Consider the following 26,641-nt stretch of genomic DNA (forward strand, 5'->3'; position numbering starts at 1 on the left):
GCACGAGGTATGTCGGTAGCTTTGCGAGTATGGATCGTTCGGGACACCGCCTAACAGCGACTAGGACTGCCAAAGTGTTATTCGGCAATTCTCCCGCCGAAGTGCATGGCGCAGGCACACACTAGATCATTACAGATACTGGGTATGTCCATACGGCTGCGAGGACGCATTCGCATCGGCCGAGGATCATCGTCGCCATATGAAGGTCGACCATCACGAAGATCTTCAGGACGTGATGCTGAAGAGCCTGAGCAAGTCTTGCGCTCGAGACAGCGGCTTCCAGTTCGCACAGTGTCCGTTCTGCTACAAAGAAACGTCGAATCGCAATTTGTGGTTCAAACATGTGGGCCATCATCTGGAACAACTTGCTCTGTTCGCTTTACCCACTCACATCTTTGCGCACAGTACAGACCATGAAGAAAACGATCCGAGTGACGTAGACGAGCCTGCGGAGCAAGACATAGAAAGCGACAATGATGCTGCGCAAGGAATATCAGCCCCGGTCTTCGAGCCACCAGGCTATCAGGATCTATTCTTGGCAGTACGGTTGGAACCCGCGAACATGAACCCGGACGAGCTGGAGTTGCTTGCTGAGCTCCACGATTATTTTCAGTGACTCCATCGGACGACGCCGATGTGAGAACAGAGGTTACAGAGGCAGTGTCGAGTATGTCGGATATCATACGGGATCTCAGTCCCGCCAAGGAGGGGGCCTCCGTCGCCGATGAGTCTGGTCCCGCAAGTGCCGTCGGCGTTGAGGTTCTCGACATTATCCATCCCACAAAGGACCCCTCTGTTCGTGATCGTCACCCTGGTCTCTTCGAATCCAATCCGAGCGATGAGGCAGCCTCCGAAGACGAGAACTATGACACTACACCGTCCCGCACTACCTCCTTCTCCGAGAATGGACTTGAGAAGGCAGCTCCGCCTCCCTCCGTGACCGCTCTCAGCGATCACGCGAGCTCCCTCGGAGCGAGCGCTTGGGAGGCGAGAAACGCCTCTATGCAAGATGATCCACGACAAGGGCCGCGAGGAGAGGACGAAAACACCTCGACAGAGGATAAGCCAGAACAGCCATTCGTCGAAATGCTTAGGCGAGTGCGACCCGCGGACATAGAGCGCGAGGGAATAGCCACGTCTGATCGCGGACGCCATCAAGCCATCGACACCGATCAGGGTCGACTTGCTGAACCTCAAGGCCGTCAGCACCGAGCCATCGACGAGGAACAGGCTGCAGACGACTTCGCATCGTCACAGCACCAACGACAGCCGATCGATGAGGATCAGGCGGAGTGGGAGCGTGATCGACCCGGGGGCTCTGGACGCTACCGCAGCCGATCCCGTGGCCATAGTCCGACACCGACGTTCCATATCTACAACCGCGCGATGGAGGAGGATGACGACCGCGATCCATCGCGTGCATTCCCGTTGGTGCCGTACCCGCCAACAAGGTACCCACCTCATCCTCAGGGCGGAGCAAAGATACGCGAGCAGGGACCCCTGGGGAACGTTGAGCGTGAGCGGCGTCCGTATAAGGTGGAAGAGACGGCATTTGAACAGAAGGAGAGACGAGAGACGTATCTTGAATACAAGCAGCGCGAACAGGACGCCAAAGACGAAGAAGAGCGAAAATACGACGACTTTGTCCGGCTTCAAGCAGAGAAAAAGGAAAAGATGGAGCGCGAAGCAACAGAGGAAGAAGAAAACTTCCAGACCGAAATGCGCAAACGTCTCTCTAACATGGGCTATACGCAACAGACCATCGACATCCTTGTCGACGAGGAGATCCCTAGCGAATCCAGGAAACAGGTGGAGTCGACGCATGACACGACCGCGCTCGCTGCCGGGAGCGATTCCCACCCGCCTGACGCCCCCGTTTACCCCAAAGTCCACCGCAAGTACCTCTCCGTGGAGACGTTGAATTACTACCACATCCCCTGGGAATATGATCACGTATGTGGCCGCCGCCCTCAATTATCCACAATTCATCAGTCTCTTTCTAACCCGTAGACGGTGGTGCTAACTTATATATACAGCTCGACCCGGAGTACATTATCATCCTGCGGGACATGGATCAGCGCGGTACTGATCTACTGTTTGAGCATACGTCGCGATTGAGACGAGGGAAGGTGTCATTAGAATTGGCGGATGAGACGAAGCCGGAGTATGCGTGGTATCGACGAAGGTCAAGGAGCAGGTCCAAGGTGTCGAAGTAGGAAGGCAGCTTGAGGTTGGGATAGGCTAACATACGTTGATGCTGATGAACGGCGACATCGAGCATATCTACAGCGAAGCCGGTCCCGTTCGGGGATGCAAATCACACCGGGTAACTGGATCCTTCCGTCAGACTGAAGCTCCTCCATCTCGTAACTGGAGCCCTGGCTCTCAACGTCCTCGAATATACCTCTGCCACGCCTCTGGACAAGCCAGCTCAAGAGCAGCCAGCCAATTGTCACCTTCCATCCACCGCCGACTCCAAGCACCTGCGTTATGAGTACTCCTCTGGCAACGAGAAGAGAGACGCGGAGTACGAGGCTCCAGATACATCGGCCAAGGGATACTACCGTCAAGGAGGGTTCTCCGATGGCAACCCAATCAGTTCTACCGGCAAAGGTGGACCATTGTCAGGTGGGTTTCAGATCTCATTGATCTGGTCACTTTCAGTCGAAGCTGACGGTCAATGACAGGCGGTACCAACCGACAAATCGACCTCCAAAGCCCATCAAACCTCGGACAGGAAACTACCGATGCAGGCAACGTCCCCAATCTCAAGTGGCGCTTTTCCGATTCCAAGACTCGTCTTCTAAGTGGCGGCTGGGTTCGTCAACAATTGATCACCGACTTGCCTTCCTCCAAGGACATATTCGGCGCCCAGCAGCATCTTAAGAAAGGAGCCGTGCGAGAGTTGCATTGGTAAGGATTTCGTCTCGCCTCCGAGGGTTGCAGGAATCGCTGACGCTTCTCGTTCAGGCACAAAGTCGCCGAATGGGGCTATGTCTACGCAGGCCGCGTCGCCGTCTCCGCCGTCGATGAAAATGGAAAGAACCAGTACGATGTCCTCGAGAAGGGAGATGTGTGGTACTTCCCCAAGGGAGCGGCCCACGGCGTCGAAGGGCTGGACGATGATAATGAGTTCCTCTTGGTGTTTGACGAGGGTGAGTTGTTCGCGGAAATACTCTCTTGACGGGCCATGGTTGCTGACGGATTCCGAAGGCGACTTCGAAGCTCCCGGCACCACATTCAATGTTGATGACTGGATTACTCACACTCCTCGGTATGTCCGATGAATGATGCAGCACACTTCAACTTCGCTGACAGTGTTGTAGTGACATTTTGGCCCGCAGCCTGGGCGTCAATGAGTCCGAACTGGCGGGCCTTCAACAAACTCCCTACATTGTCGCAGCGACAAACTCCAGCGACGGAGCTCGTGGCGAAGGCATCGACCACCCCTATGGCAATTTGGCCGATGGCAATGGGTCGTATGTCAAGCACAGCAAAGATGTGGCGCCGATCGTTGGTATGCTCTGAATTAAATTCGTGGGTAAGTCCTTGACGCTGACTTTGGCCAACAGCTCCCGGCGGTGGTGGCACCATTCAGGTACGCAGCATCCTCATCGTGTCCATCGTCCACGGTCATGCTGACCGGGGCTCTAGATCTTCGATTCTCGCAGTTTCCCGATCTCGAAGACTTTGGCCACCAGTGTTGTGACACTCAAGCCCGGTGCTCTGAGAGAATTGCATTGGCATCCCACAGCTGAGGAATGGGTTTACTTCGTATCAGGTACGGCTTGCTCCGGGGGTTTCGTGATGAGGTTCTGACACCGTTCGCTGTAGGCCAAGGTCGTGCAACCATCTTCGCCGGCAACGCGAGATCGAGAACCTTCGACTTTTCCGCAGGCGATACTGCCGTTTGTAAGTCTCAGCACCGGCCTTCCCACTCCACCCAGTGACACCTGCTGACTGAATCTTCCTTCCTCGACTGCAGTCCCCGATAACTCAGGCCACTACGTCGAGAACACCTCCCAGACTGAGGACTTGGTGTGGATCGAGGTTTTCAAGGTCCGTCATCGTCGCCGCCATCATCACACAGATCCATCCAGTGCTAACCACGAACATTCTTCCAGGCCGACAGAGTTGCCGACATCAGTCTGACACAATGGCTTGCCCTCACTCCCGCACCATATGTGGCACAGGTGCTGAATGTTTCCGTGGCAACGGTGAAGAAGCTGAAGAAGGAGAAGCAGCTTATTCTCGCTTGAGAGGATGGCATCTGCCGACGCTCTATATGATCGGATGACTGTCTGGATTCCGGATGCGGAGGATGCGGTCGCCTAGTGGCGCGTAGTCGACTGTTCCGTCGAGCCTGCAGCTGGGAGCTAATTGAACCGTCCGATTTCCGTCTGGTATTGCTAGATCCGGTAGTTGGTCGACCGTCGCACGCCATTTTGCGTTTGTTGTCGTCAAGTAGTCGGATTATTAATGGAAAAGTCTCCGGAAGTGTGCCGATGTTCACGGTAGTCCTTGGTCATTTATATCGGTCTGCGTCTCGCTGTTCACTTCTCCGTCTGCGGTCCCAGCTTCACCGTCGATTGCGAGAGCCGCTTGTGTCGTCTCGCCCTCGCTGCCTGCTGTCTCAGCTTGGAGCGCAGGGTCTGCTACGCTCTCGGCGCCCACGATAGCAGCGTCATCCTCATCACCCCACCCGTATTCATCTCCTTCCTCCTCCGAGTCTTCGATCTCCACGAACGCCCTCTTTCTGCCGACGCCTTGACCAGCATCTGCTTTCACAGGAGGAGGCGCAACAATCACAACCGGCGAAGAGCTCTGCCCTTCCACATCGGTCAAGTCTACAACCCTTTCCAGCAGCCTTCCCCCAGCATCGATCTCGACTCCAATGACTCCACCAATCCCGCCCACCGGATCCAGCGGCCAGATGTTGACACCGCCCACTTTCTGCAGTCCAACCACTCTACCGCCAAAATCCTGCAACATCACGATTCGACTCCAGATTCCGGCTTCCCATTCCGAGCCACCGACACCGGGCGCCAAAGCAGCGCCCATGTTCGTCCCTGGTCGCATCCGCGCCGCACAAGATGTCGTTACCAGGACTGCAAGGTGGTTCACAGCGGCCAGACGCTGTAGAGAGGTGATGAGAGATGCGAGCACAGCGTAGCGTCGGGAGGCGGTCCACTTTTGAGCAGGCGTGGCGTTGGTAGGGTTATTGGTTCGCGGATAGTCCAGGTCGAGAAGTGTGGAGAGATTGTCGACGACGAGTAGAGAGGTTGATGGTGGTGGAAAGGGAGACGGTGGGTGCTGGGTCAAAGACAGGAGGTGGGAGAGGGTAGGAAGGGAGGCGTAATGGAACGATGAGGATGGCGATATTGAGGCCAGACGGAAGGCGGCGAGAGGATTCTTGCAATCTGTGAAGCAAGTCAATGTCAGAACAGAGGATGCGGACAAGAGAGCAAATGTGCTTACCTAGCCATACCACATGCCCTTCTGCTTTGATCGCTGCTTCAGCAGCCTGGAAACTGTGTCATAGCATCAAATCAGCAAGAATCCTTCTCGCCTTTCGAAATTAGATACTCACGCCAGCGAAGTCTTCCCACTCCCAGCAGGTCCCCAGATCTCCGCCACCTTCCCACGTTCGAACCCTCCCGTCATTCCAGGCGAGCTGCCGACCAAAGCATGATCCAGAGACTTGAGGCCGCTTGAGACGAAGGCGTGTTTGGAATCGCCAGAAACATCTTGCAGCGCATCTGCGGCCGATTGTGTCGGAAGCCGATCTGAAATGTGTCAGTGACTTTGCTTCGATAGCAAGAATATATGTGCACATACGTGTAGAAGTCGGTGCTTTGGGCTGTGTAGCAGTCGGCGAGGAGGAGGTGATCGTGATCGGGACAGCCATTGCTGCCGGTAAAGGGGACCTACATTCACTTGGAATGCGGGGCGCTTTCATGTGATCATGACTGGGGTTTGTCGGCAAGGTGATGTTGATCGATCGGAAAGGGCAATGCGTGAGGACTTGAACGATTTTGTGTGCCTCAGGCAGGAACGAAAAAGCTGCTCCGCCTCGTGAAACGGCATTGACGACGACCACCTCCACATCTCTCGTTTCTACCTACTCATCTCACCCTCCTCAACACCGCTGCGATGTCCGCCTCCACGCCTTTCGCCGAGCTCTCTACCACCGACGCCGACGCTCTCATAATCTCCGACGACCCGCTCCACCCTGCCAACCACATCCCCACGCTCTGCAAGCAATTCTATACACACGGCTGGGTGACGGGCACCGGTGGAGGGATCTCGATCCGGCACGGCGATCATGTGTATCTGGCTCCCTCGGGTGTCGAGAAGGAGTTGATGTCGCCGAAGGACATCTTCGTGATGGACTGGAAGAGTGGAGAGTATTTGAGGAGGCCAGAGGTAGGTGATCTTCTTTCGTTCGGGGTGGGAAGAGATACAATGCGAGACGGGAAGAGAAAGCTTGGATCAGAAGAGGATCAGAAGACGAGGAAGACTACATACCTACATAACATCCGCAATGCAGCATCTTTCTCGCCCGACTTCTTTCGCTTCAAATCACTCGCTGAAACCCTTTTCTCTCCACCGGTAGGTCTTCAAACCCTCAGCCTGCACACCACTTTTCCTCTCCACCTACAAAGTCCGCGACGCCCACTGCTGCATCCACACACACTCCCAATGGGCTGTTCTCATTACCTTGATCGTCGGAACGGGCAAGCAAAATAACGGAGCGACAGACCACTTCGCAATCCGCGAAATCGAACAGATCAAAGGTCTCTCACGCACTGGAACAGGCAGCACCACTATCGCTGAAGGTGGCCGTAAACTCGGCAACCTGGGATACTTTGACACCTTGAAGGTGCCCATCATCGAGAATACAGCGCATGAGGAGGACTTGAAGGACAGTCTGGAAGCGGCGATGAAGGAGTGGCCGGAGGCGTGTGCGGTGTTGGTGAAGAGGCACGGGGTGTATGTGTGGGGAAGAGATGTGGTGCAAGCGAAGACGCAGGCGGAGAGTCTGGACTACCTTTTCAGGCTGGCGGTGGAGATGCACGGGTTAGGATTGCAATGGGTGTGATTGTCATATTCATCTATCTTCGCAAACGAAGCCTGCGTTCTCCTCAAATCTTCACCCCCTCCAAAATCGGTCTCGCCTCCTCCGTCCTCCACCAACTCACCCCCTCCTCACCCGGAAACTCAAACCTCCTCATACTCTCCTCCTTCATCTCCACCGAATACCCCGCCTCCAACGGCGTCTTATAAAACCCATCCACAACCTCACTCGGATGTAAGAAATGCTCATGCAAATGATCCACATACTCCAACACCGAGCGCTTCCCACTCACACACACATAGTCCACCGTGCTCAAGTGCTGCGTATACTCCGGCAGTCCCACGCCACCACTATGCGGCACAATCGGCACGCCGAACTTCTTCGCCATGAGCAGCACAGCCAGCACTTCGTTCACACCACCCATTCGACATGCGTCGATTTGACACACGTCTATCGCTCCTTGTTGCAGGAATTGCTTGAACATGACTCTGTTCTGACACATCTCTCCCGTCGCCACCGCGATACCCATCGGCTTTAACGCTTCCCGAATCGTCTTGTGACCAAACACGTCGTCCGGTGAAGTCGGCTCTTCGATGAACCAGGGTTTGAACTCCGCCAGTTCAGTCATATACGCAATCGCCTCCGGCACGTCCCAGACTTGATTCGCGTCCACCATGATGACATTCCCCTTGTCGTACCCGAGGACCTCCCGGGCGATACTGAGGCGGTGTTTGTCTTCAGCGAGGGAGGTGCCAACTTTGAGTTTGAAATGTCGATAGCCTTGATCGCGGGTTTCTTGTAGCAGGGACTTCATTTTCGCTTCGCCGTAGCCGAGCCAGCCGGCGGAGGTGGTGTAGGCGGGCACGGCGCGGGATGCGAGGGCTTCTTCGATGCGTTGGGGCTTGGTTGATTCCGCGTCACGCAGGATGGAGAGGGCTTCGTCTTTCGTCAAGGCGTCGGTGATGTACCGGAAGTCGATGCATTGCACGAATTCTTCAGGGGTGAAGTCGGCGATGATTCGCCAGACGGGTTTGTTTAGCGTCTTCGCCCAGAGATCCCAGATTGCGTTGACGACGGCTCCGAGCGCGAGATGGATGACTCCCTTTTCGGGTCCGATCCAGCGGAGTTGTGAGTCCGCGACGAGGAACCGCCAGGTCTTGCCCCAGTCTTCGACGAGGGAGGAGAGGGTTCTTCCTTTGACTCGTTCGGAGAGGGCGGCGATGGCGTGGCAGACGATCTCGTTGCCGCGGCCGATGGTGAAGGTCATGCCGTGGCCGGAGTGAGGGCTGTCGGTGTGGAGGATGCAGTATGCGGCGGAGTAGTCGCCTGCTGCGTTCATGGCATCGGAGCCGGTTTTGTCGAGGGAGGTCTGTGGTGTGTCAGAGGGCGTGCTGGAGGATGATGGACGTTGGAGTGTACTCACAGGGAAGCGGACATCCCGCGTGGTGATGCTTGTGATTGTGACCATTTTGTCTGCTCGGTCGTGTGGATCACTGGGTTCTATCAGGACACCCATTGTGAAAGGAGCTCAAAAAGAGCAGGAGGACACAGGTGAGGTGATGAAAGCTCCCGCAGTGGTCCACTTTTCCGTCTCCAACCGACCCGAGCTGTAGTCAAGAATCTCAGGTAGGCTACTTGGCTACGATCAAGCTTCCCGTCCGATGAAAAGGCGATTGAGAAACGATATTTCAGCCACGAGACAAATAGCCTGAAAATACATTGATGGGCAACGACGCTTTAAGGCGAGTGAGGTCGTCCTTGTCGATGAATTTAGCCGGGATACGAGTAGTCTGAAGAAAGTGGCGCGACTCCCGATACGAGGCATCGAGACCGATCTTGGAAATGTCTCCGACAGACCCCGGCGGTGGTGGCACTGTTCGCCACAGTGTTACTCTGCTAGCATGGTTCAACGATCGCTGTAAGACTGGCCGCATTGCACATTCGAGAGCGTGCAGACGATGAACACGCAAACGCCGTCAGTAGCCGGTGGGAGAGTTTCTGGGTGGCGCACTGAAATTCTGCATTCCGACGACTTTCACGATGTAGTTACATCTCACGATTGATAAACCGTGTTCAATGACCAGGATTAGGGACCATGTGGCAACACACTACAGCTTGTGTAGTTCCGTCACTGCCCATGTCCAGATCTCTCTCGCCCCAGCTCCACGAGATGGGACCTACAATTTTCTCCGCCCACGGACCCATCAGGGCACTGTAGATGTCCCTCGACGACCGCCTCTCACCTTCAAGAGTCTCAACCGTGTCCTCACCCATGAATACAAAGTTGAGCTTGTCAATACGACCATACTTTAGCAGCTTGAGCAATTCCTCCGGAGCCAGTGGCGGATACCAATCCTCTGCGCCGCCGCATGGGACGTATGAAGACACTTCTCGCAGCGACGATAGGTGAGAAGCCAGGAAGGCCGTGAATGGAGCAACGAGTTCCAGCCGCCGATCGTCCTTGTAGTGCGGACGTGTTGGATTCCCAGACCAAGATATCCTATTCGAGCCATCGTCGGTCATAAGAGTGTTGCCGGTAAGTGTGACGGACTGAATACACTTCCGAGCATGGTCCGGCAAAGACGACAGGAAGCGCATGCTGGCAATGGCATCGGAGTCCAAGACGAAGGTCGTCGTTGCATAGAAGTATGAGCTGGCAGCATCGTGGAGGCAACGGTTGACTCGGAGGAGGTCCAGAGTGAAGTGGTTTCTGGTGACAAGACGGTAGCGCGGTGCTTGAGCCTCGTCACCGTCTTCATCCTCATCGTCATTGGCGTGTCTAGCGATGAAAGCTTTCGTGCGAAATTTGATGCTCGGAATGGCTATGTATGGAGGTGGTGTTGCACCGTCGAGTCTCGATTTGGCAGCGGTGTTTGTTGTAGGTCTTGCGCTGTTCTTGTCCGCCGGTGGGTAGTTTGTCGTAGGGGATTCTGGGAAGCGCCTCATATCTTCGTACCTTTCCGCCTCCAGCTGGGCCGGATCGCAAAGTGCAATAGATCGAGAGTCTTGCCAGAGATGAGCAAAGATCCTCCTTCGGACTGCGTCGGGGATATCCATCAGGTTGGCCATCCTGTCGCTCGGTTCCGGACAAAGTGGAGGTGCTGCATCAAGCTCGGAACTGATGATCTTGTCGGCGATGAGCATGTCTATGCGAACAATGCTGACGATTGATGGAAGGTCAGACGCGAGGAACGCGTTTGCCTAAAGCTTAATGTCACGCGAGAGCTCGCATGGACGTGGCATTGTGACAGGGGTGTCCGAAGCTCATCTTGTCAACAATCGTGATGATGTTGGCAATCGATTCCGCTTGCCATGGCCCTCTTGACTGATGTTCATCGTCGCAAAGAGGCAGTTTTGCAGCAATTGGGTTGCGATCATCATGGAATGCGCTCCTCCGGGATCGCTGAAGGACAAGACTCCCCACAAAACCCGACTCTACTGTAACAAAGCCTTCTGTGGTACTGTTCCTCCTGTCGTCTGCAAGCATGTAACGACAAAAGCACAGTATCGCGATCCCATGGCGCCAGTAGCTGATCACGTATTGCAGCGGCCCACGTTCGGCGCTCATCATCATCTAGGAGATGCTTACGAATCATGCTTGGCGTCTCGCAGTGGAAATGCTTCTCCTCACTGTCATGAACAAGGATAGAAACATGCTCCAGAGGAAGAGAACCAAAGTTCAGCAAACCTCGGGCCCAGTGATTGATCTTCCAGTCCGTCTTCAAGGCGTCTCGCGCTTGTGGCATCTTCCAAAAGGCCAGTTCTAGCGTGGCATGCAGCTTGCGAACTCCAGAGAAAGCACGGCAAACTGCGACCGATTTTGCAGGATGTTGGTGAAAGAGTCCGTCACGTGAACTGCCCATGTAAACACGCAGCCGCAAGTCGCGAACGAGCGATACATGTTTCGTTGGAATCTTCGTGGCAAATGCATGCAGATCGTGGGGATAGCGAAACGAGAAGGCGTTCTTGCGGTATACCTCGCCACACAATTCATCGTATGTTTGCTTGCAGACGAACAGTGGAGCGAAAGGCCAGCGCGGCACTGCCGCTCCACCATCTCGGTCGGAACAGTACCAACAATCAGAGTGGCGGGACTCGTAGTCGGAATACCAACAATCTGCTTCGTCATCGATCCACTTCTTGGTCTCGGTTTCATCATCCGTCGAAGTGCCCTCGCATCTGCACAGATGCCGCGTGAAGCCAGCTCCGGGGTTGTAACTCGGTGCACTATTACTTCCGCCTGAGTAACTGCCACCATGATGCTGAACATGGATATTACCCCAAGGCATCGCCATGGCGTATATTCTGTCTCGCAGCTCTTGCGGCAGTCCCAAGAAAGACGCACGCTTGATGCCGGTTTCTTCGTTCAGCGATATACTGCCATCGTCCGGGACCTCTGCTTCGATAATGCTCTGAAGGTAGGCGTTCGTGGCGTGCAGGTCTTCGAGGAATGGTCCAATAGCAGAGACTGACATGAAGTTGAAATCGTGTTCCGAGCTGGGAGGACGTGCGACCATGTTTCGGCGCTTTTGATCTGCGTCTTTCTGCATCTCTCGGATGATTCTTTGGTTTTTCGCCAGCGTCAGGCGAGGCTGCTCCAGCATGGCTGGAGTCAATTTGGTCAAGTCGAGCCGCGAGTGCTTCGCGGAGACTGCACTCTCGTCGCCGACACCATATTCGCACTCTCGCTTCCTCGAAATGGCTGTCATGTTCGCCGATGCTGATGTCGGTGTTGTTGCAAGAAGAAGACAGCCCGAGGAGAAGGAAGACGTGTCGAGTTCTTGGCGTAAAGCTTGACGTGTACTTTTCGCGTTTCCTCACTTCTGAAGACATCAACCTCGCCGGTATGGACATCCATGCAGATGTCGCCAGAGCATCTTGCATCGACTGCGCGGTTCAAAGGAAGACAGTCTCGATGGTTTCTCATCCACGTCAACGTACAGCGCTGACTGCAGGAGCGCATCAAAGCATTGTCAGTCGAATCCCGGGCTGGGGTTGGTGGGACTTGCGAGGTGACTGTAAAACGAGCTGCGACCTGGGTTCACCATATGCCTGGACGGCGCTCTATGCGACCGCATGCTGCACACGACAGCTTTCCATCTATGTACAGCCCGCGGTGATTTGCAGTCCCTACTGCACTGCACGTTCCCGTCGGCTCGTCATGTGGCCAGACATGGACCGCATTATTGATCTCCACGTGAATGCACTCTTCGCGAAAGCCTTGGCCCAAAGACTCCGCGAAGACTCCGCTGGAGTATCGAACCAACGCGAGCGGAGTCACCGGCGCAAATTTTGACAAAAAGCAACCTTGGAAGCTCCGTTGCGGCGCTGCGTCCGAGTCGTTGAGGAATTGCTTGACAGTCAGGGCAGCGTCGAACACGCCCTCCTACAACTCGAATCTCAGATCGAAGAGCATGCGGTCAGGCCCACCCGGACAACGATATCGAAGAACAACACATCAACCATCGGGAGACGTCGACAACTCAATCCCGCACAAGTCCTCTCCCGCTTCCAAACATACTTGCCTGTAGTGCTGGTTGACATGGAGCTCGACTACATCTCGCTAACCAAAACTTGCAATGCGCTCATCAAGGCTATACGCACGGCGCTGAGGGCTGAGCTGGGCATTCGCGCTTCGACATCGCAGGCTTCAGGCGAGAGCAATGATCATAGCGTTCTGGCTGTGGTCTTGTTGATTCTGGACGGCAATTAAAAGGACGCTGCCGTCCACGGGAGGAGAAGAAGTGGAGAGGACTTCAAGGGAAGCGCGGAGAGGCTGACCGCGTGTAGAGCATTTGAGCAATTCTTCAGGCTGTATGTCGAACCCAAGCTGGGAGCACATTGAATCGGCAAAGTCGAACATGACGCCAGAAGTCTTTTCTCAGTTCGTTCTCCATCGATTCCGTCCTTCAATCTTCGTCCAATGCCAAAGCTGCAGTCGGCTCGCATAGCCATACCTCCATGTCTCCGCTCAGACTGCACCGTCCAAGCTGACTGAGCTATAGCTGTATGGTGAAAGGTGCGCCGAAGTTAGAGAGATGTGCATCAGGATCTTTGCGCTCAAGGTGTTGTCGGCGATATCCTGTTTAGTATGGTTTGAAGTGCAGTTTGAGCGGAAGAATGGAGGTAGTGGTGTTTCAGAGCAGACGGCAAGTGAAGCCGTGGAGCCCACAGGTGGACCTCCGGCCCGAAGCGCCGGCCCGAAGTCCGGTCATCTAACGCCGAACCCTCCGATGCGATCTAAATTTTTGAATCTGCGACCCTCTCGTCGTCCTCTTCACAACACCATACGATGCCGCCCTCCCAACTCAAGCGGCTGAAAGCCTCGCTCCGCGAACAAGGTCTCTCCAATCAACAAAAATCGAAGAAACAAAAGAAACAGTCCGCGTCCTCCAAATCCACCTCCGAACGCAACAATCGCGCCGCCGCCCTCCAACAAATCCGCGACTCCTTCAATCCTTTCGAACACAAATCGATTTCTTCACGACCGGAGAAGTTTTCCTCGACTAGCATCAGCAACCGCAACAATGGTGCTGGGGGCGGGTACAAAGCTGTGTTGCATCGACCTGGGGTGTCGAAGTCAAGAGGCGAGGAGATGAGACGGGGCACATTACTGCCGGAGATGAGGAGAAGGAACAAAGTTGGTGGATTGGTGGACCGAAGAATTGGCGAAGGCGATGTGGATATGACGCCGGAGGAAAGGGCAGTGCAGAGATTTGCGAGGGAGAAGGAGCGGAAGGCGAAGGGACGGGGAATGTTTGATTTGGAGGGCAGTGATGAGGAGGGAGGCGATTTGCTAACGCATGGAGGGAGGAAGGTGGAGGACTTGGTGGCGGACGACTTCCAGGATGAGAGCGTTGAGGGAAGTGAAGATGATGAGGAGGAGCTGTTCACACGGAAGAGGCGGCGGGAGAGCGATGAAGGCGAGGACGAGGAAGGCGAGGAAGAGGTTGATGGTGACGAGGACGATCAGCCAGAGAGGAAGAAAACGAAGAAAGAGGTTATGCATGAACTGATTGCAAAGTCGAAAATGCATAAGTATGAGAGGCAAAAGGTCAAGGAGGACGATGATGACCTTCGAGAAGAGCTGGACAAGGGGTTCGGGGAAATTCTCGGCCTCCTTCAAGGCGTGAAGAAGCCTCCTCCACCCCCGAAAGCAAGCGTACCAGCTGCTGTCGACTCTAATGGACCTATCGTCAATCCCGATCGACAGAAACTATTGGATGGAATGGAGAGGTCGCAGGCAGACAAGGATTATGATGTTCGCATGAAGCAGCTCGCGACGGACACCCGTGCGAAGCCTTCTGATCGGGCGAAGACCGCGGAGGAGAAAGCTGCAGATGAGGCTGCAAAACTACAGAAGCTTGAAGAGAAGCGCCTCAAGCGAATGCGAGGAGAGGAACTGTCTGATGATGAGAAGGACGGGAAAACTGACAAGGGCGATGGTGTGGAAGATGACGGTCTTGATGGTGGGGATCAAGAGGAAGACTACGGTGATGAGGCCGCCGATTTCGGTTTCACGTCTTCGGCACCACCGACAAAGGCCTCAAAGCCCAGCGAACAGCTGGTTCTTGACGACGAGGATGAATTTGCGTTGGAAGATGACCTCGTTGCAAGCGGTTCTGATGCTGGACTGAGTGACGTTGAAAGTGGTCAGGACAGCGAAGAAGACAGCGATTTGGACATGGAGAACCACGACGACGAAGAGGACGAGTTCGTCACGGGCATTCTCGGACCGGAAGATGAGGTGGAGTCAAAAGGGCCTGAAGTCAGTGGTGCGAATGCTGTTGCGCCGGGTACACGACTGGCATTTACATACCCGTGCCCCCGATCTCATGAAGAGCTGCTCGATGTCGTAAAAGACATTCCGGTCGACCAGCTCATCACGGTCGTCCAGCGAATTCGAGCGCTGTATCATCCCTCTCTATCCGAGGCCAACAAGGAATCCATGGCCGACTTTTCCCGCTCTCTGGTAGAGCACTTGGCATACATGGGGAACGAGAAGCAGCCTCTTGTGGTCATTGAACAAGTCATCCGCCATTTGCACTCCCTCTCACGCACATACCCTTCGGAAATTGGAGAAGCCTTTCGAGCTCAACTCAGAGCTTTTCACGAACGCGGTCAGCCCAACGCCGGCGACTTCATCATCCTCACGGCAATCGGGTCTATCTACCCCACCAGCGACCACTGGCATCAAGTCGTCACGCCGGCCATCACGATCATGGCCAAATGGCTTGGTCTCAATGTGCCCTCGGCCACGAAGCCTGTCGAGCCAACCCTCCTCGCCACCGGCGCCTTCCTCGTCTCACTATGCATCACATACCAACGACTCTCCAAGCGCCTCATCCCGGAGGCAGTCCGCTTCACTCTGAGGGCGCTGTCTACCAGATCCCTCACTCCGGCCCTCTCGACACCGCACCTCACTAACCTCGTCCTGCTGGCCGACCTCTACGCTCCACTTTCCGCCTTCACCGAACTGTTCACCCCATTCCTCTCCGTCCTCAAATCCATCCCAACTGCGAAACCAATCCACCAACGCCTCAAAATCGCCCTCTCCACCTCCCGCCTCGCCCGCCGCCCACTCGAGCTGCACCACCACAAACCCAACCCCATCCGCACCTCGATCCCCAAATTCGAAGAATCCTACAATCCCGACAAGCACTACGATCCCGACAAGGAGCGTAGCGACAGCAAGAAACTTGCAGCAGAATACAAGCGGGAGAGGAAAGGTGCGATTCGCGAACTGCGGAAGGATGCGAATTTCATGGCGAGAGAGATGCTCAGGGAGAAGAAGGAGGCGGATGTGGCGTATGAGAAGAAGTATCGCAGATTGGTTGCGGAGGTACAGGGTGAGGCGGCGCAGGGTGGGAAGGAGTGGGAGAGGGAGAAGGCAAGGAATGATCGGCAGAAGATGGAGGCGAAGAAGAAGAAGGCGGGGCGGTGAGGTTATTTATGGCACGTAGCAGAGGAGTGAGTGGTATATGAGCCGTATTGGTGATCCTTTGCTGCACTATTCATTCCGAAAGACGAATGATGCTCTCCCCTGTTGGCTCCTCATACTCACTCCCATTACCCGACGTTGACCCGAATCTCGGCGCACATGTATCTCCGTTCCGGTGGCTTCCATCGTCATCCTTGAATTCACGCAAATCGTAAGCATCAACCACTGCACCTCTGCCCCTCACGTATCTAACATGTAATCTTCGACCCTTCCATATCCATCAAGGTCCCTCTATCATCTCCCAGCATCCTCCATCCACCGACGACATGTCCTCCACCAACGGAAACACCACCACCACCACCCCCGCTCCCCCTCTCGGCTTCCCCCTCAACCTCCCCAAATGGCTCTCCGAAAACTCCCACCTCCTCCAACCCCCGATCAACAACTACTGCGTCTACTCCCACCCCCTCACAATCATGATCGTAGGCGGTCCCAACGCCCGCACGGACTACCACATCAACACGACCCCGGAATTCTTCTTCCAATACAAAGGCACCATGCTGCTCAAAACCATGCAAACCATCGATGGGAAAGAGACGCCCGTGGACGTGTACATCAAAGAAGGCGAGATGTTCCTCTTACCTGGGAATGTGCCGCATAATCCGGTCAGGTTCAAGGATACCGTGGGCATTGTGATTGAGCAGCCGCGGCCGGAGGGGAGTGTGGATAAATTGAGGTGGTATTGTCGAGGGTGTGGAGGGGTTGTTTATGAGGATGGGTTTCATTGTACGGATTTGGGGACGCAGATTAAGGGCGCGGTTAATGGGTTTGGGGCGATGGAGGAAGGGGAGAGGACGTGTGGGAAGTGTGGGGAGGTTTGTCATGTGAGGCCGGGAGAGGAGGAGATGGAGGCTATGAGGAGGGGTGGGGAGGCGGCGTAGGTGACTTTGGGGTGTGGACGGAGAGATACAGCAGCATGGATATGCGCAAGAGGGGGAGGATGATACCCATATGAACAACACCGAGCGAGTTGAAGGATGTACACGAAAGATGTCTTGCTTCTGAAGGTACGTGAAAATGGTCTTTCATTCCCAAGGTATGTCTCGTTCTCCATTCATTGCTCATCTTCATTGTGAAAGCGTATTTCGTGTTGTTCAGATACCTCCATGGCTCCGCTCAAACCGCACCACTCAACTCGCCCTCCAGTAGCTCGGTCGGTATCGTGTGAGCTCGAAGGACGAAAGTTTTGTCGTTGCTTTCATTCCTCGCGAAGACAACACACCTTCCTCGAACTGTATTTCCGTTCCCTGGCGCAGATTGCACCGTCCAAGCCCACAGAGTCAGACACATGCGGTGCAGTTTGAGCGGAAACACGGAGGTATGCGCTCGTTCGTCTAAGCCGGCTAGCTGCATTATCGATATGAATTCACGTCACGCCAAACGAAACATTTCCCACATCATCGACCTCGTCCCGCCATCAATCAGACAAACGACAACGTCGACGAGCCCATTGCGATGCCCTGCGAAGATCCAACACACAGTCATGAGTGGCCAGAAGCTGGTCCGGCGGTCTTCCACATCCAGAACTGTGAGCGCCTCTGCTCTTTCTGCCCGCATCCCAAGAAGAACCAACGCTTCAGCGACGCCAGCAACCTTCGCGCTCATGTGGATCATCTGCATTTGAAGGACATGCCGGGCGTCACCATTGTCTCCGCGGTGAACTTGCGCAAAAGGAACGACAAGGAGTATGCGAAAGTCATTAATGCACCTCCGAGGAATCGCCCAAAGGCCAAGTCAAGAATCTCCGACCCGTCCAGTGTTGTTACCAAGTACAGCAATGCACCGGAGGATCCGACACTCCCATCATCCCTGCGAGTCTGCTCGACGTCAACGCCTGGGGAAGAGCTCACTACAATCCGCAACCTACTGTTCCTCAAAGCCGAACACCACGACACATTTCACCTCTTCGCCGAGTACCACCTTCAGCAAGCGCAATACAACACTCCCCCGACGGACGAAGAGACTCTCAGTCTGGACACCGCAGCGTCATTCCTCCGCATTTATGGCGCACGGCTCTGGCCAAACGATGGCGCTCATCGGACACATCTATCCGCGGTCAATACTCTTCAGAACTACACCTACTGGAAAGGGAGTGATGAAGTAGCGGCTACTTGTCTTTCGGGACCATACTTTGCACTTCATTCGGTCGTGTCGGGGAGAGCGCGGAGAGCCTGGCAAGATGAGCAAGAGGAGCGGGCGCCTTTGAAGACCGACGAGCTGGCGTACTCCAAGCTGGGAGCGCTGATGAGGCTGTACTTCAGCAACTTGCTCAGGATTGGCTCCGTCGACGAATCCCGAAGTCTTCATTCCAAGATCATCAAGGATCCAGTCCAGCTGCTGAAAAAAATCATCGGTGGAGAACACACGACCACTCCGCCGAGCAAACGGAAGACCATGGTGGTGTTGAAACTTCCCAATCATCCTATTGCTGGTAGACAGCGGAGCTCCAGCCCCGATATACCACTCTCAGCCCTCATCGAAGAGTGGCGCTCGACTCATCGACTCACCGAGCCACCTGCCAAGCGCTTGAAGGTCGCAGGTTCGGAGCAGAGCCGCAAGCGCCCAGCGCTGGGCAAGATTATCACCTCGCCTCTTCCGGCCTCCAGCACTAGAACTGATCCTTCGCCCATCTCGAATGAGATGCTCACGCGGATGCAAGCACGCCGGGTGTCAAGCACGAGTCAAGACGGTGACAGCATTCGTATTTGTGTCTGCCCGCCGGGTCCAAAGATTGCAGGACCACGAAACGGTGTGTTGAAAGCATGCCCATAAACCAGCAATATCTAACTTCTTCCAGCATACGTCCTATACTTTCAGCATCGTCAGGCCCAAGTTCCCGCCGAGCATCCAGGTCTGCGACAGCAGGAGATTGCTAAGATTATAGGCGAGCAGTGGCGGACGCTGGAGGTCGAAATTAAGAAAGAGTGGTATGCACTCGCGGACGAGGAGAAGAAACGCCATCAAGCGCAATATCCGTATTACCGCGCCCAACCGAAGTCAGGTCGACGGAACGCGTATCCCGCCGAGATGGGATTCACTCCTGCCGTTCAAGAACTCACATGTAATAGATGTGGCGGCATCACAGTTGCCTGTGCTCCCAGCTCAAAGAAAGCACGCACTGGTATTGTTCAAGTCCATCATCACAAGCGTAGCAATTCCTAACCACTCTCAGCATACAACCTGTTCTTCCAGCAGACTCACATCCATATCACTGCGGAGCACCCCGGCATCCACCAAACAGAAGTCGTCAGGATCATCGGCGAACGGTGGCGGAGTCTGTCTCCCGAAGAGAAGGAGGAATGGAAATCTCTGGGGAGTGAGGAGAAACGTCGCCAAGGAGAACAGAACAGCCAGACCGTCGCTAGGCGCGGTCGGCAGAGCACCTTTACCTCGGGAAGGGAGGCCATTTTCACTGTCGAAAAGCCTACGTGCAATGAGTACGGTGGCTCCGCGGCTTCCTCGATGGCGCTGAACAGCGGCAATGCTCCGGCGGCTTCAACATCCGCGAACGAGCTGCTGTCCCAGCCAATGAACATCAGTGACATGGTGCGCCGGCAACTGGAAGCTGAACAGGAACCTCTTCATCATCTCAACCGTCCGTCGAACCGCGAGTCACAGGCTCGCAATCCCATCCGCAGGCTTCCTGTGTCTCTCTCAGAGGCTGAAGTTACCAGGAATCAAGCGGAGCTTTCCCGACAGTCGATTGGCTTCCAGCTCCCCACACCTCGCTCAAGTATCCAAGAGACCTCTCCGCAAAGCGCGTTCGACCGAAACCTCGCACTTCATCTCTCATCTCTACCACAAAACAACGAACCGATGCCTCCTCCAGCTCGCCCTTGGCCGACCCTTCCCCGCCAGCCAGATGGGTATGAGGTTCCGCGATTTAGTTCAGATGTGTGGAATCCGCAGGAAGAAGAGGAGATGATGAGAAGCATGGAACTGTCGGGCGAGATGGCGGCACAGCAGCAACTCAAGTCCGTTGATCACTTCAAGGCTTATGAGATTGCGGCGGGGAGTCTGGGAGGGCTGCCGTTTTGCTGAAGGGCAATCCGGATACCTCACCCGTGAAGTCCTGTCGATGTTTTCGCCGACGGAGGGCGCATACCATAAGGAAGCGATGGAGAGGGGAAAAAAGCAGGAGAAAAAGATGCTAAGTGAAGAGATCAAGGAAAAGAGAAAGAGAAACATCCCGAAAATGGCTCAAAATCTGTACGTGCGTACGGAAGAAAGATGCACGGTGAAGCGACGCACACCTGATCAGCGCAATTGTACAGATTCGACCCAAGACAAATGACATACCTTGTCACTCTTATTGTCCGACCTCACCGCCCACCTTGAACCCAACTCTCCTCCACCAACCTATCCAGTCCAACAATACCTCCCACTTCCTCAACCTCATCAATCCACGCCATCACATCCACTTACTCCGTCCTTACAGCCTCTTCATCAAACCCCATCCCCACATCCTCCAGCACCCCATCAAGCCACCTTTCAACCCGTGAGTAGTCCTTCGGATCCTATCCCACCGGCTCATCCGTAACCTGACACAACTCTGGCGCAATATCCTCCATCCACCCATTTAGCACCGGACCCCTGAAAATTGAAACGTTCTCCCGAAACTGTCTACCCCATTCCTCAGCCATGCAGACTGGTGATTGGCATGGTAGGAGGAGAGCAAGTGTCATCAGAGTTTGACTGCAGGAGACAGGATCCGGACAGTAAGCAGACAGGCGAGCTGATGCGTTTTCCGAAAGACTGGTGGAAGTTGACGGTATTGGTGTTGGTATGGTCGTTTTTGGAGATTATGGAGAGGGTTGAAGTAGGTGAGCTCGTGTCCAGGATTGATAGCCCGCAGAATAGGTCTTCGCTATTCTCGTCGCTGACCGTAGCGCCTGGGTTGTAGTAGCGGATGAGGTCCATGCCGAACAGATCGAGCGGATCCGACGATTTTGACCTCTCCGGAGACGGCATGTTCGGTACATTCAGGGCGGAGTCGCTCCCCTGGGTCGCCGCTGATGAACCTGGAGACGACTTCGGGGTGGAGGGAAAAACAGCAGGCACCCTGATCTTCGACGCAAAATCCGAATTCTGCATCATCTTCCGCACCGTCCAGTACCTCAATTTTCCGTTGCGGCAATGCGACCGGCTCACATGCCCTCTCAATGTACGCACCTCGCCAAAGAGCGGACTAACACTATTGAACCGCTCGCAGAGCTGATAGATCCGTTCGCAAAATTCGACGAAGAAGTCGCCGGAGTCTGGCCATGGGTGGGTATGGGGAGTGGTTGTGTGGCAGACGAGGTAGGGGGGCGGAGGTCGCTTCGCGATCGAGTTGGGTCTTTGAGCAGCTGGGGAGGAGATCGTTGCCAGAGTTTGTTGTGGTCTCAAGAGGGTGAGTTGAGAGAGAAAGGGCGGAGGAGAGAAGGGGCGGAGGCTCGGAAGAGGTCTCTTTGGGCGTGCATCGCTCGGTTCGTCTGCATTAACACTCTGCCAACGGGGGGACTGCGAGTAGAGAATATGCGATTGCTGGCGACGGAGTGGACCTGGTTGAAGCATCGGGATCTTTCGCCTGATCTCAGGAGACGATGCGGCCCAAGGAATCTGGTAGGCTGCTTTGATCTCCTGGTCGAGAGTGCAAGTGAAGAGTGACGATCCGAGATTTTGAGGAAAGTCTCTGAAGTCCTGAACGGCATCGAAGGCATCAACGTCGTTGCCATATAGCCCTGCGTAGAAAGACGGGTCGAAGGCTGGATCATCCAGATCGCCGCCGTGTAGACCGGTGTAGAAAGCCTGGTCAAAGTCCATGTAGGCCATCGGATAATGCTGCGAGTAGTCCATAGTGAGATCTGCAGAATGAGTGTCTGGTAGAGTGAGTGATATTATGATGCTGCCGTGTGAGGGCTTGTGAGTGATATGTATCGCTGAATGTGAGGTTTCAAGGATGAGAGTGGCTCCAAAGGTCGGACCTGGCGGTGGGCAGGCGTGGCTGTCGAGGGAGTCGCTACGAGAACACTTTCACTCTTCACACCTTCCTCGCCCAGAGAGATTGATGACAGCTAGTCTGCGATGCCACAATTTGCGGACGTCTCGACATCATGGTTATCGATCGCTGTACTTGGTGATGTTCGACTCCTGAGAAACTCTGCGAACGTCCCAGACTTCGTTGTGGGCACAGCACTTGGAAGAGACTTGAAAGCGCGGAAGCGGCCTTGAGTGGCTCGGTTCTGCGCAGGTTGAGTGGAGCCATCGGCTTGGATTATGAGGAGCTCGGGTAAGATACCTGGTAAGGTAGTGCTGACCGTCGCCGAGTAATTACTGTTCGCTGCTCGCCGTGTATGTGTGAAGTACCTGCCATGGCTTATGGCTCATACCGACCAGTCACTGCAGCGCTGAAAGATGGATGCGCAGCTTGTAATTGCCGAGATCGAAAGCGCATGCCGAAGCTTCCAGCTTCCTTCCATTCCAAGCCCCGAATGCAGCGCTTCGCTTGTACTGCCGCTTCTCTCCATTCCACCAAGATCGAGAACAGTTCTCTCGATCTGTGTAAAGCGCTGCAACGATCTTTGCCAGTCGAAAGCCCAGCTTTGCGCCTGATCCTGTAAGCACAGTTGTACGCCTTCATCTGACTGCATCATGCGCTTTCCATTGCCTTCACTTGCCAGGAAGTGCGGGATAGCAGTCCTTTCCTTTCGTTGTGCCGAATTATCCGCTTCATTTCCCCACCGCTGTCTTGATCCATTCAATCGCACCCGAGTCCACTTCAATCCTTTCCATCCTGCTCTCTGTCTTTCTTCTTCTTCCTGCGGAGCAGGCCCATGACCACGAGTCCGAAAGTGGCGGCGAGCAAGACCTTGGGTGAGGCGAAGCCGTCTGACTATGAGTCAGTGGATTATCAGGTGGGATGTGAACGGAAGACATGCTTCCTTGCTTGCGACGGTCGTCGTGGTGACTCCGATGACTGCGGCGGGATGAGGAGCGCGGGCGAGAGCGAGATCGAGAGCGTGAGCGGGAGCGGGGCATCGTTGTGCTTTGGTCTGTTGAAGACTGAAGATGTTGTGTGTGAGTGTTGTGGTGTGTTCGAAGTCGAGAAGGTTTGTGTTGGTGTTTGCTCAAGCTTGAGCTGGAGAGCTACGATCGGCGCTCTGTCACATGAAGAAGCGGGAGCGGCAGGGCGAGAGGCAGCTGACCGGGGCCCAAGCTTGGTGAGACGAAGTGAGGTAAGCTGCAGAATCGGGACACTGCAGTGTTCAAACGTCGCCCGTGGCCACCAATGGCATAGACTCATTGTCATCGAGCGAGAGTGAAGCTTGGACTGCAGCAACCCTCCTCTTGTCCTTCATGCCGCCGTCCTCCATGCCCTGCTGGGGAGGTAAGCGACAGCGCACCAAAGACGGGCTGATCAGTCGAGCGGAGTGGGCCGCGCGATTTATGAGGCCTGGGCAGCATCCCAGCGTCGGCACCAAGTCGTTTTACGTGGCCGGGAATGGATCTCAAGACGCAGCAACCCTCTTCTTCTTCTCCTCACCTCCACCCTTCACAAATCTCACAGCCTTATGACCCTGCTCCTTCCCAGGTCCGCTTCCATGTCCCTCATCCCAGCACTCCTGGCAATACAAATCGCCATCGCATCCCAAACACTTCACCTCTCCGTCCTCGTTGCAAATGCAGCACCACGAGTCGATGTCTTCGTCGGTGTACTTAGGCAGACTCGAGTCTCCGTTGGGCTTGACAGAAGCTGTGATAATGGGCTTCTTGGCCGAGGAAGGTTTCGATGTTGGAGTTGAGGGAAGATTCAGACCCAGCTGGGAGAAGCGGGCGGCAAGATCTGTGTCTTCTTTTGCTCGTGACTGAGAGGGAGGCGGAGCGGGTAGATTTGATGGAGTAGAAGGGAGATCGAGGCCAAAGGTCTCAGTCGGCCGAGTGTCGTTGCTGGCGGCTTCCTCCTCCTCGCCACCACCATACTTTGCTTCCATTTCAAGCTCGGCCAGGATACGCTGAACGTAGCCGTCGGCTTCTGCTTCATCTCGCTGGTCTTCCGCTTTCTCGGAGTCCTCTTCCTGGTCATTCTTGGGGTTCGCTGGGTCTGCATCAGGCTCGGCATTGTCGCCAGCGGCATTCTCCGACTCCGCTGGAAGAGCTTCCTTAGCCTCCTTCAGCAGCGTCTCAATGTGCTTCGGGTCTTCAGGGTCCAGTTTCCATTGATCGTCTGGACCAAGCTCTGCCAGCAGGTCTTCCAAGCTTTGCTCCTCGCCTTCTTGCTGCCAGTCTCGAATCGGATCACGCTCTGAAGCAATCTCGACTTGCGTTCTTGCTGTCAAAGCATCGGCGGAGTCTGCTGCGGAAGTCTGACTGGGAGTGGTCGAGAAACCCTGAGCCGGGCCTGCTCCGCCTGCTCGGAGATTCTTGAGGCGGTCTGCTAGTCTGTCTTCGAGACTTTGAGGCTTTGACGTTTCGACATCTATCGACGGAGCCTTTTGCTGGAAGCTGAGGTTTGATGGCTTCAATGCATTCAATCTCGCCAGCAGGTCATCGTCGTGGGCCGGCATATTGACTTATCTTGCCCATCGAAGCCTTTGCTGACCGAAGGACAGGCAAGAATGGCGTGCGGTTCCGTGAGGATCCAGCGAACGGGTTTGAGCAGACTGGCTTGCCTATGATACTCAAGGTTGCTTTCAAGGTCCAGCAGACAGGATATCTGTTCGCAGGACAGCAATGAAGCAGTAATTACTCAAATAGGCAGGTACGGTAGTGGCCAGCAAGGTTGTGGTGAACAGTCACTTCATCCCTCCTCCAAGACCGCCGGCCTGACGCTGGTCCGTGCGTCTTTCGGCACGACCAACCCAATCGGGAGCGCGCCGGGATCCCAACCGCGACTCTGGCACGAAAGCTGAACCCAAAATTAAAGTCCGGAACGTTACTCTTCGTCTCAACCCCAACAACTTGCGACATCCCGATAAAGATCTCCTGGCCGCAAATTCTCCTACTGCTTAGTGGCGATACACTCTGTGGCATGTAGCCAACATCGCCGCCGGACGGGCAACCAACGCCACCTTGCCTCGAGCAACGACAACCTCCGCGATGCTGACCTTGCGGCTGAAGCCTACCAGCAGTGTCGCCTTCACGATACCACGACAGACGACAATACATCAGATCCAACGACGAACACTGTTCTCCTTCCCTCGACTATTCGCCGACACCCGCCGCGAGCAGCACCGCTCCCGCGATCCACAAACCGGCCTCAAGACTCCCGTCCCAGATGGCTCCGCCGATAAGAAGTCTGCTTCTCCCTTCTACTTCGCCGCGGGCTACGCTGGCTGGGCGAAACGACCGTCTCGACCTTTCCCTCCGCCGTTCTTCTCGCCTCCTTCCGGCTCCTTCTCCGATCCGCTTAGCACCACCCACCGATCGATGGACCGCCGGCCGAAAGTCGACGGACAGATGATAAGAGGCGTTACGAATGGCGATGATGCGATGCTGGTGTCTGAGACGTTGATTGCGACGAATGACGGTGTAGGAGCTTGGGCGACAAGAGAAAGAGGATGCGCTCCGCTGTGGAGTCGGCTGATTGCGCATTTCATGGCACTTTCGGCGGAGAAGGCGTTGTATGCGGGCGGAGAGGATGGAGAGCCAGAGCCGGTGAAGTGGCTGGAAGAGGCGTATGAACACACCAAGGCCGCGTTGAGCGAGCCGAATGAGTGGCATGGGACGACAACCACGAGTGCGGCGTTGCTCCATTGGAAGGACGACAAGCCGCTTGTGTATGTGACACAGTTGGGCGATTGCAAGGTCTTGGTGGTTCGGCCGCAGGAGAGTGGAGAAGGAGAGGTGCTCTTTTCAAGCGTGGAGCAGTATCATTACTTTGATTGTCCTCGACAGCTGGGAACCAACAGTCCGGATACCCCAGAAGGGAATGCAGTGCTGGATAAAGTGGATGTGGAGGAGGATGATGTGGTTTTGGCGTTGAGCGACGGAGTGACGGACAACTTGTGGGAAGAGGAGATTTCAGACTACGCAGCAGGAGCGTTGAAGACTATCAAGGAAAAGCATGGACATGACTTCGATCTGCAGCAGGCGATGAAGTATGTGGCGCAGGAAATTGTGCTGGCGGCGAGGAAGATTGCGGAGGATCCGTTCGCCGCTTCGCCATTTATGGAGAAGGCTGTTGAGGAGGGATTGGCGATTGAGGGTGGGAAGCCGGATGATATCTCGGTTGTGGCTGCGATTTGCAAGAGACGGAAGGGATGAGAGGCTTTGGGTTGAGAACACTCGAGGGAACACACACACAGACTGCTGGTCGCTGCAAGGAGGTGCAGCTGGCTCTCCCTATAGATGGAGCGTCAGCCGAGGGCATTGCAATTTTGCCCCGAGACGGCTCCCGGAAATCTTGCGCTCCTCGAGAGTCTTGTGCTGCGCGATAGAGCTTTGCGTCTTGGGAACGGAATAGCGCACGCAGGCTGGAGCAACGCAATCGTCAAGCCGTCGAAGCCGGCTATCCAAGCGTGCGGAACACTCGGTCCTCCGGCAGGCCTGCGAAGGAAGCAGCAGACGGACACTCGTCGCAG

At 55.2% G+C, this 26,641-nt stretch overlaps 12 protein-coding genes across 12 annotated transcripts; 7 read left to right on the plus strand and 5 right to left on the minus strand.

The window, feature by feature from the left end:
• Positions 1–1,336: 1,336 nt before the first annotated feature.
• MYCGRDRAFT_104322 (uncharacterized protein) lies at positions 1,337–2,392 on the plus strand (the record flags this gene model as incomplete). The annotated part of the gene is made up of 2 exons (XM_003853107.1): positions 1,337–1,953; positions 2,037–2,392. The coding sequence occupies 2 exons, from the start codon at positions 1,387–1,389 to the stop codon at positions 2,214–2,216; spliced, it is 747 nt and encodes a 248-aa protein (XP_003853155.1).
• A 178-nt stretch (positions 2,393–2,570) lies between these two features.
• MYCGRDRAFT_71618 (uncharacterized protein) lies at positions 2,571–4,259 on the plus strand (the record flags this gene model as incomplete). Its single annotated transcript, XM_003853108.1, has 10 exons — positions 2,571–2,628; positions 2,688–2,913; positions 2,971–3,155; positions 3,214–3,274; positions 3,327–3,517; positions 3,573–3,598; positions 3,655–3,781; positions 3,835–3,912; positions 3,986–4,059; positions 4,125–4,259. Coding segments are annotated over 10 exons (1,161 nt in total), but the record flags the coding sequence as incomplete, so codon positions are not given.
• A 1,886-nt stretch (positions 4,260–6,145) lies between these two features.
• MYCGRDRAFT_71621 (uncharacterized protein) lies at positions 6,146–7,102 on the plus strand (the record flags this gene model as incomplete). Its single annotated transcript, XM_003853109.1, has 2 exons — positions 6,146–6,426; positions 6,617–7,102. 2 exons carry the CDS (start codon positions 6,154–6,156, stop codon positions 7,100–7,102), a joined length of 759 nt encoding a protein of 252 aa, XP_003853157.1.
• A 43-nt stretch (positions 7,103–7,145) lies between these two features.
• On the minus strand, positions 7,146–8,784 carry MYCGRDRAFT_71623 (L-galactonate dehydratase; the record flags this gene model as incomplete). Its single annotated transcript, XM_003853178.1, has 2 exons — positions 7,146–8,447; positions 8,502–8,784. 2 exons carry the CDS (start codon positions 8,592–8,594, stop codon positions 7,146–7,148), a joined length of 1,395 nt encoding a protein of 464 aa, XP_003853226.1.
• A 200-nt stretch (positions 8,785–8,984) lies between these two features.
• MYCGRDRAFT_92872 (uncharacterized protein) lies at positions 8,985–11,787 on the minus strand (the record flags this gene model as incomplete). Its single annotated transcript, XM_003853177.1, has 4 exons — positions 8,985–9,110; positions 9,188–10,224; positions 10,668–10,708; positions 11,096–11,787. The coding sequence occupies 4 exons, from the start codon at positions 11,785–11,787 to the stop codon at positions 8,985–8,987; spliced, it is 1,896 nt and encodes a 631-aa protein (XP_003853225.1).
• A 1,583-nt stretch (positions 11,788–13,370) lies between these two features.
• On the plus strand, positions 13,371–16,022 carry MYCGRDRAFT_100069 (uncharacterized protein; the record flags this gene model as incomplete). Its single annotated transcript, XM_003853110.1, has 1 exon — positions 13,371–16,022. The coding sequence occupies one exon, from the start codon at positions 13,371–13,373 to the stop codon at positions 16,020–16,022; it is 2,652 nt and encodes an 883-aa protein (XP_003853158.1).
• Positions 16,023–16,345: 323 nt separating this feature from the next.
• MYCGRDRAFT_40773 (uncharacterized protein) lies at positions 16,346–16,960 on the plus strand (the record flags this gene model as incomplete). The annotated part of the gene is made up of 1 exon (XM_003853111.1): positions 16,346–16,960. The coding sequence occupies one exon, from the start codon at positions 16,346–16,348 to the stop codon at positions 16,958–16,960; it is 615 nt and encodes a 204-aa protein (XP_003853159.1).
• A 1,771-nt stretch (positions 16,961–18,731) lies between these two features.
• Positions 18,732–19,241, plus strand: MYCGRDRAFT_39975 (uncharacterized protein; the record flags this gene model as incomplete). The annotated part of the gene is made up of 2 exons (XM_003853112.1): positions 18,732–18,828; positions 18,877–19,241. 2 exons carry the CDS (start codon positions 18,732–18,734, stop codon positions 19,239–19,241), a joined length of 462 nt encoding a protein of 153 aa, XP_003853160.1.
• A 1,473-nt stretch (positions 19,242–20,714) lies between these two features.
• Positions 20,715–21,917, minus strand: MYCGRDRAFT_92874 (uncharacterized protein; the record flags this gene model as incomplete). Its single annotated transcript, XM_003853176.1, has 1 exon — positions 20,715–21,917. The coding sequence occupies one exon, from the start codon at positions 21,915–21,917 to the stop codon at positions 20,715–20,717; it is 1,203 nt and encodes a 400-aa protein (XP_003853224.1).
• On the minus strand, positions 21,908–22,344 carry MYCGRDRAFT_104325 (uncharacterized protein; the record flags this gene model as incomplete). Its single annotated transcript, XM_003853175.1, has 1 exon — positions 21,908–22,344. The coding sequence occupies one exon, from the start codon at positions 22,324–22,326 to the stop codon at positions 22,102–22,104; it is 225 nt and encodes a 74-aa protein (XP_003853223.1).
• A 1,225-nt stretch (positions 22,345–23,569) lies between these two features.
• On the minus strand, positions 23,570–24,815 carry MYCGRDRAFT_109310 (uncharacterized protein; the record flags this gene model as incomplete). The annotated part of the gene is made up of 1 exon (XM_003853174.1): positions 23,570–24,815. One exon carries the CDS (start codon positions 24,623–24,625, stop codon positions 23,570–23,572), a length of 1,056 nt encoding a protein of 351 aa, XP_003853222.1.
• A 471-nt stretch (positions 24,816–25,286) lies between these two features.
• MYCGRDRAFT_25073 (uncharacterized protein) lies at positions 25,287–26,312 on the plus strand (the record flags this gene model as incomplete). Its single annotated transcript, XM_003853113.1, has 1 exon — positions 25,287–26,312. A coding segment is annotated over one exon (1,026 nt), but the record flags the coding sequence as incomplete, so codon positions are not given.
• Between the last annotated feature and the right edge of the window lie 329 nt (positions 26,313–26,641).

The sequence above is a fragment of the Zymoseptoria tritici genome, chromosome 4 (assembly GCF_000219625.1).
Source record: "Zymoseptoria tritici IPO323 chromosome 4, whole genome shotgun sequence".
NCBI lineage: Eukaryota > Fungi > Ascomycota > Dothideomycetes > Mycosphaerellales > Mycosphaerellaceae > Zymoseptoria > Zymoseptoria tritici.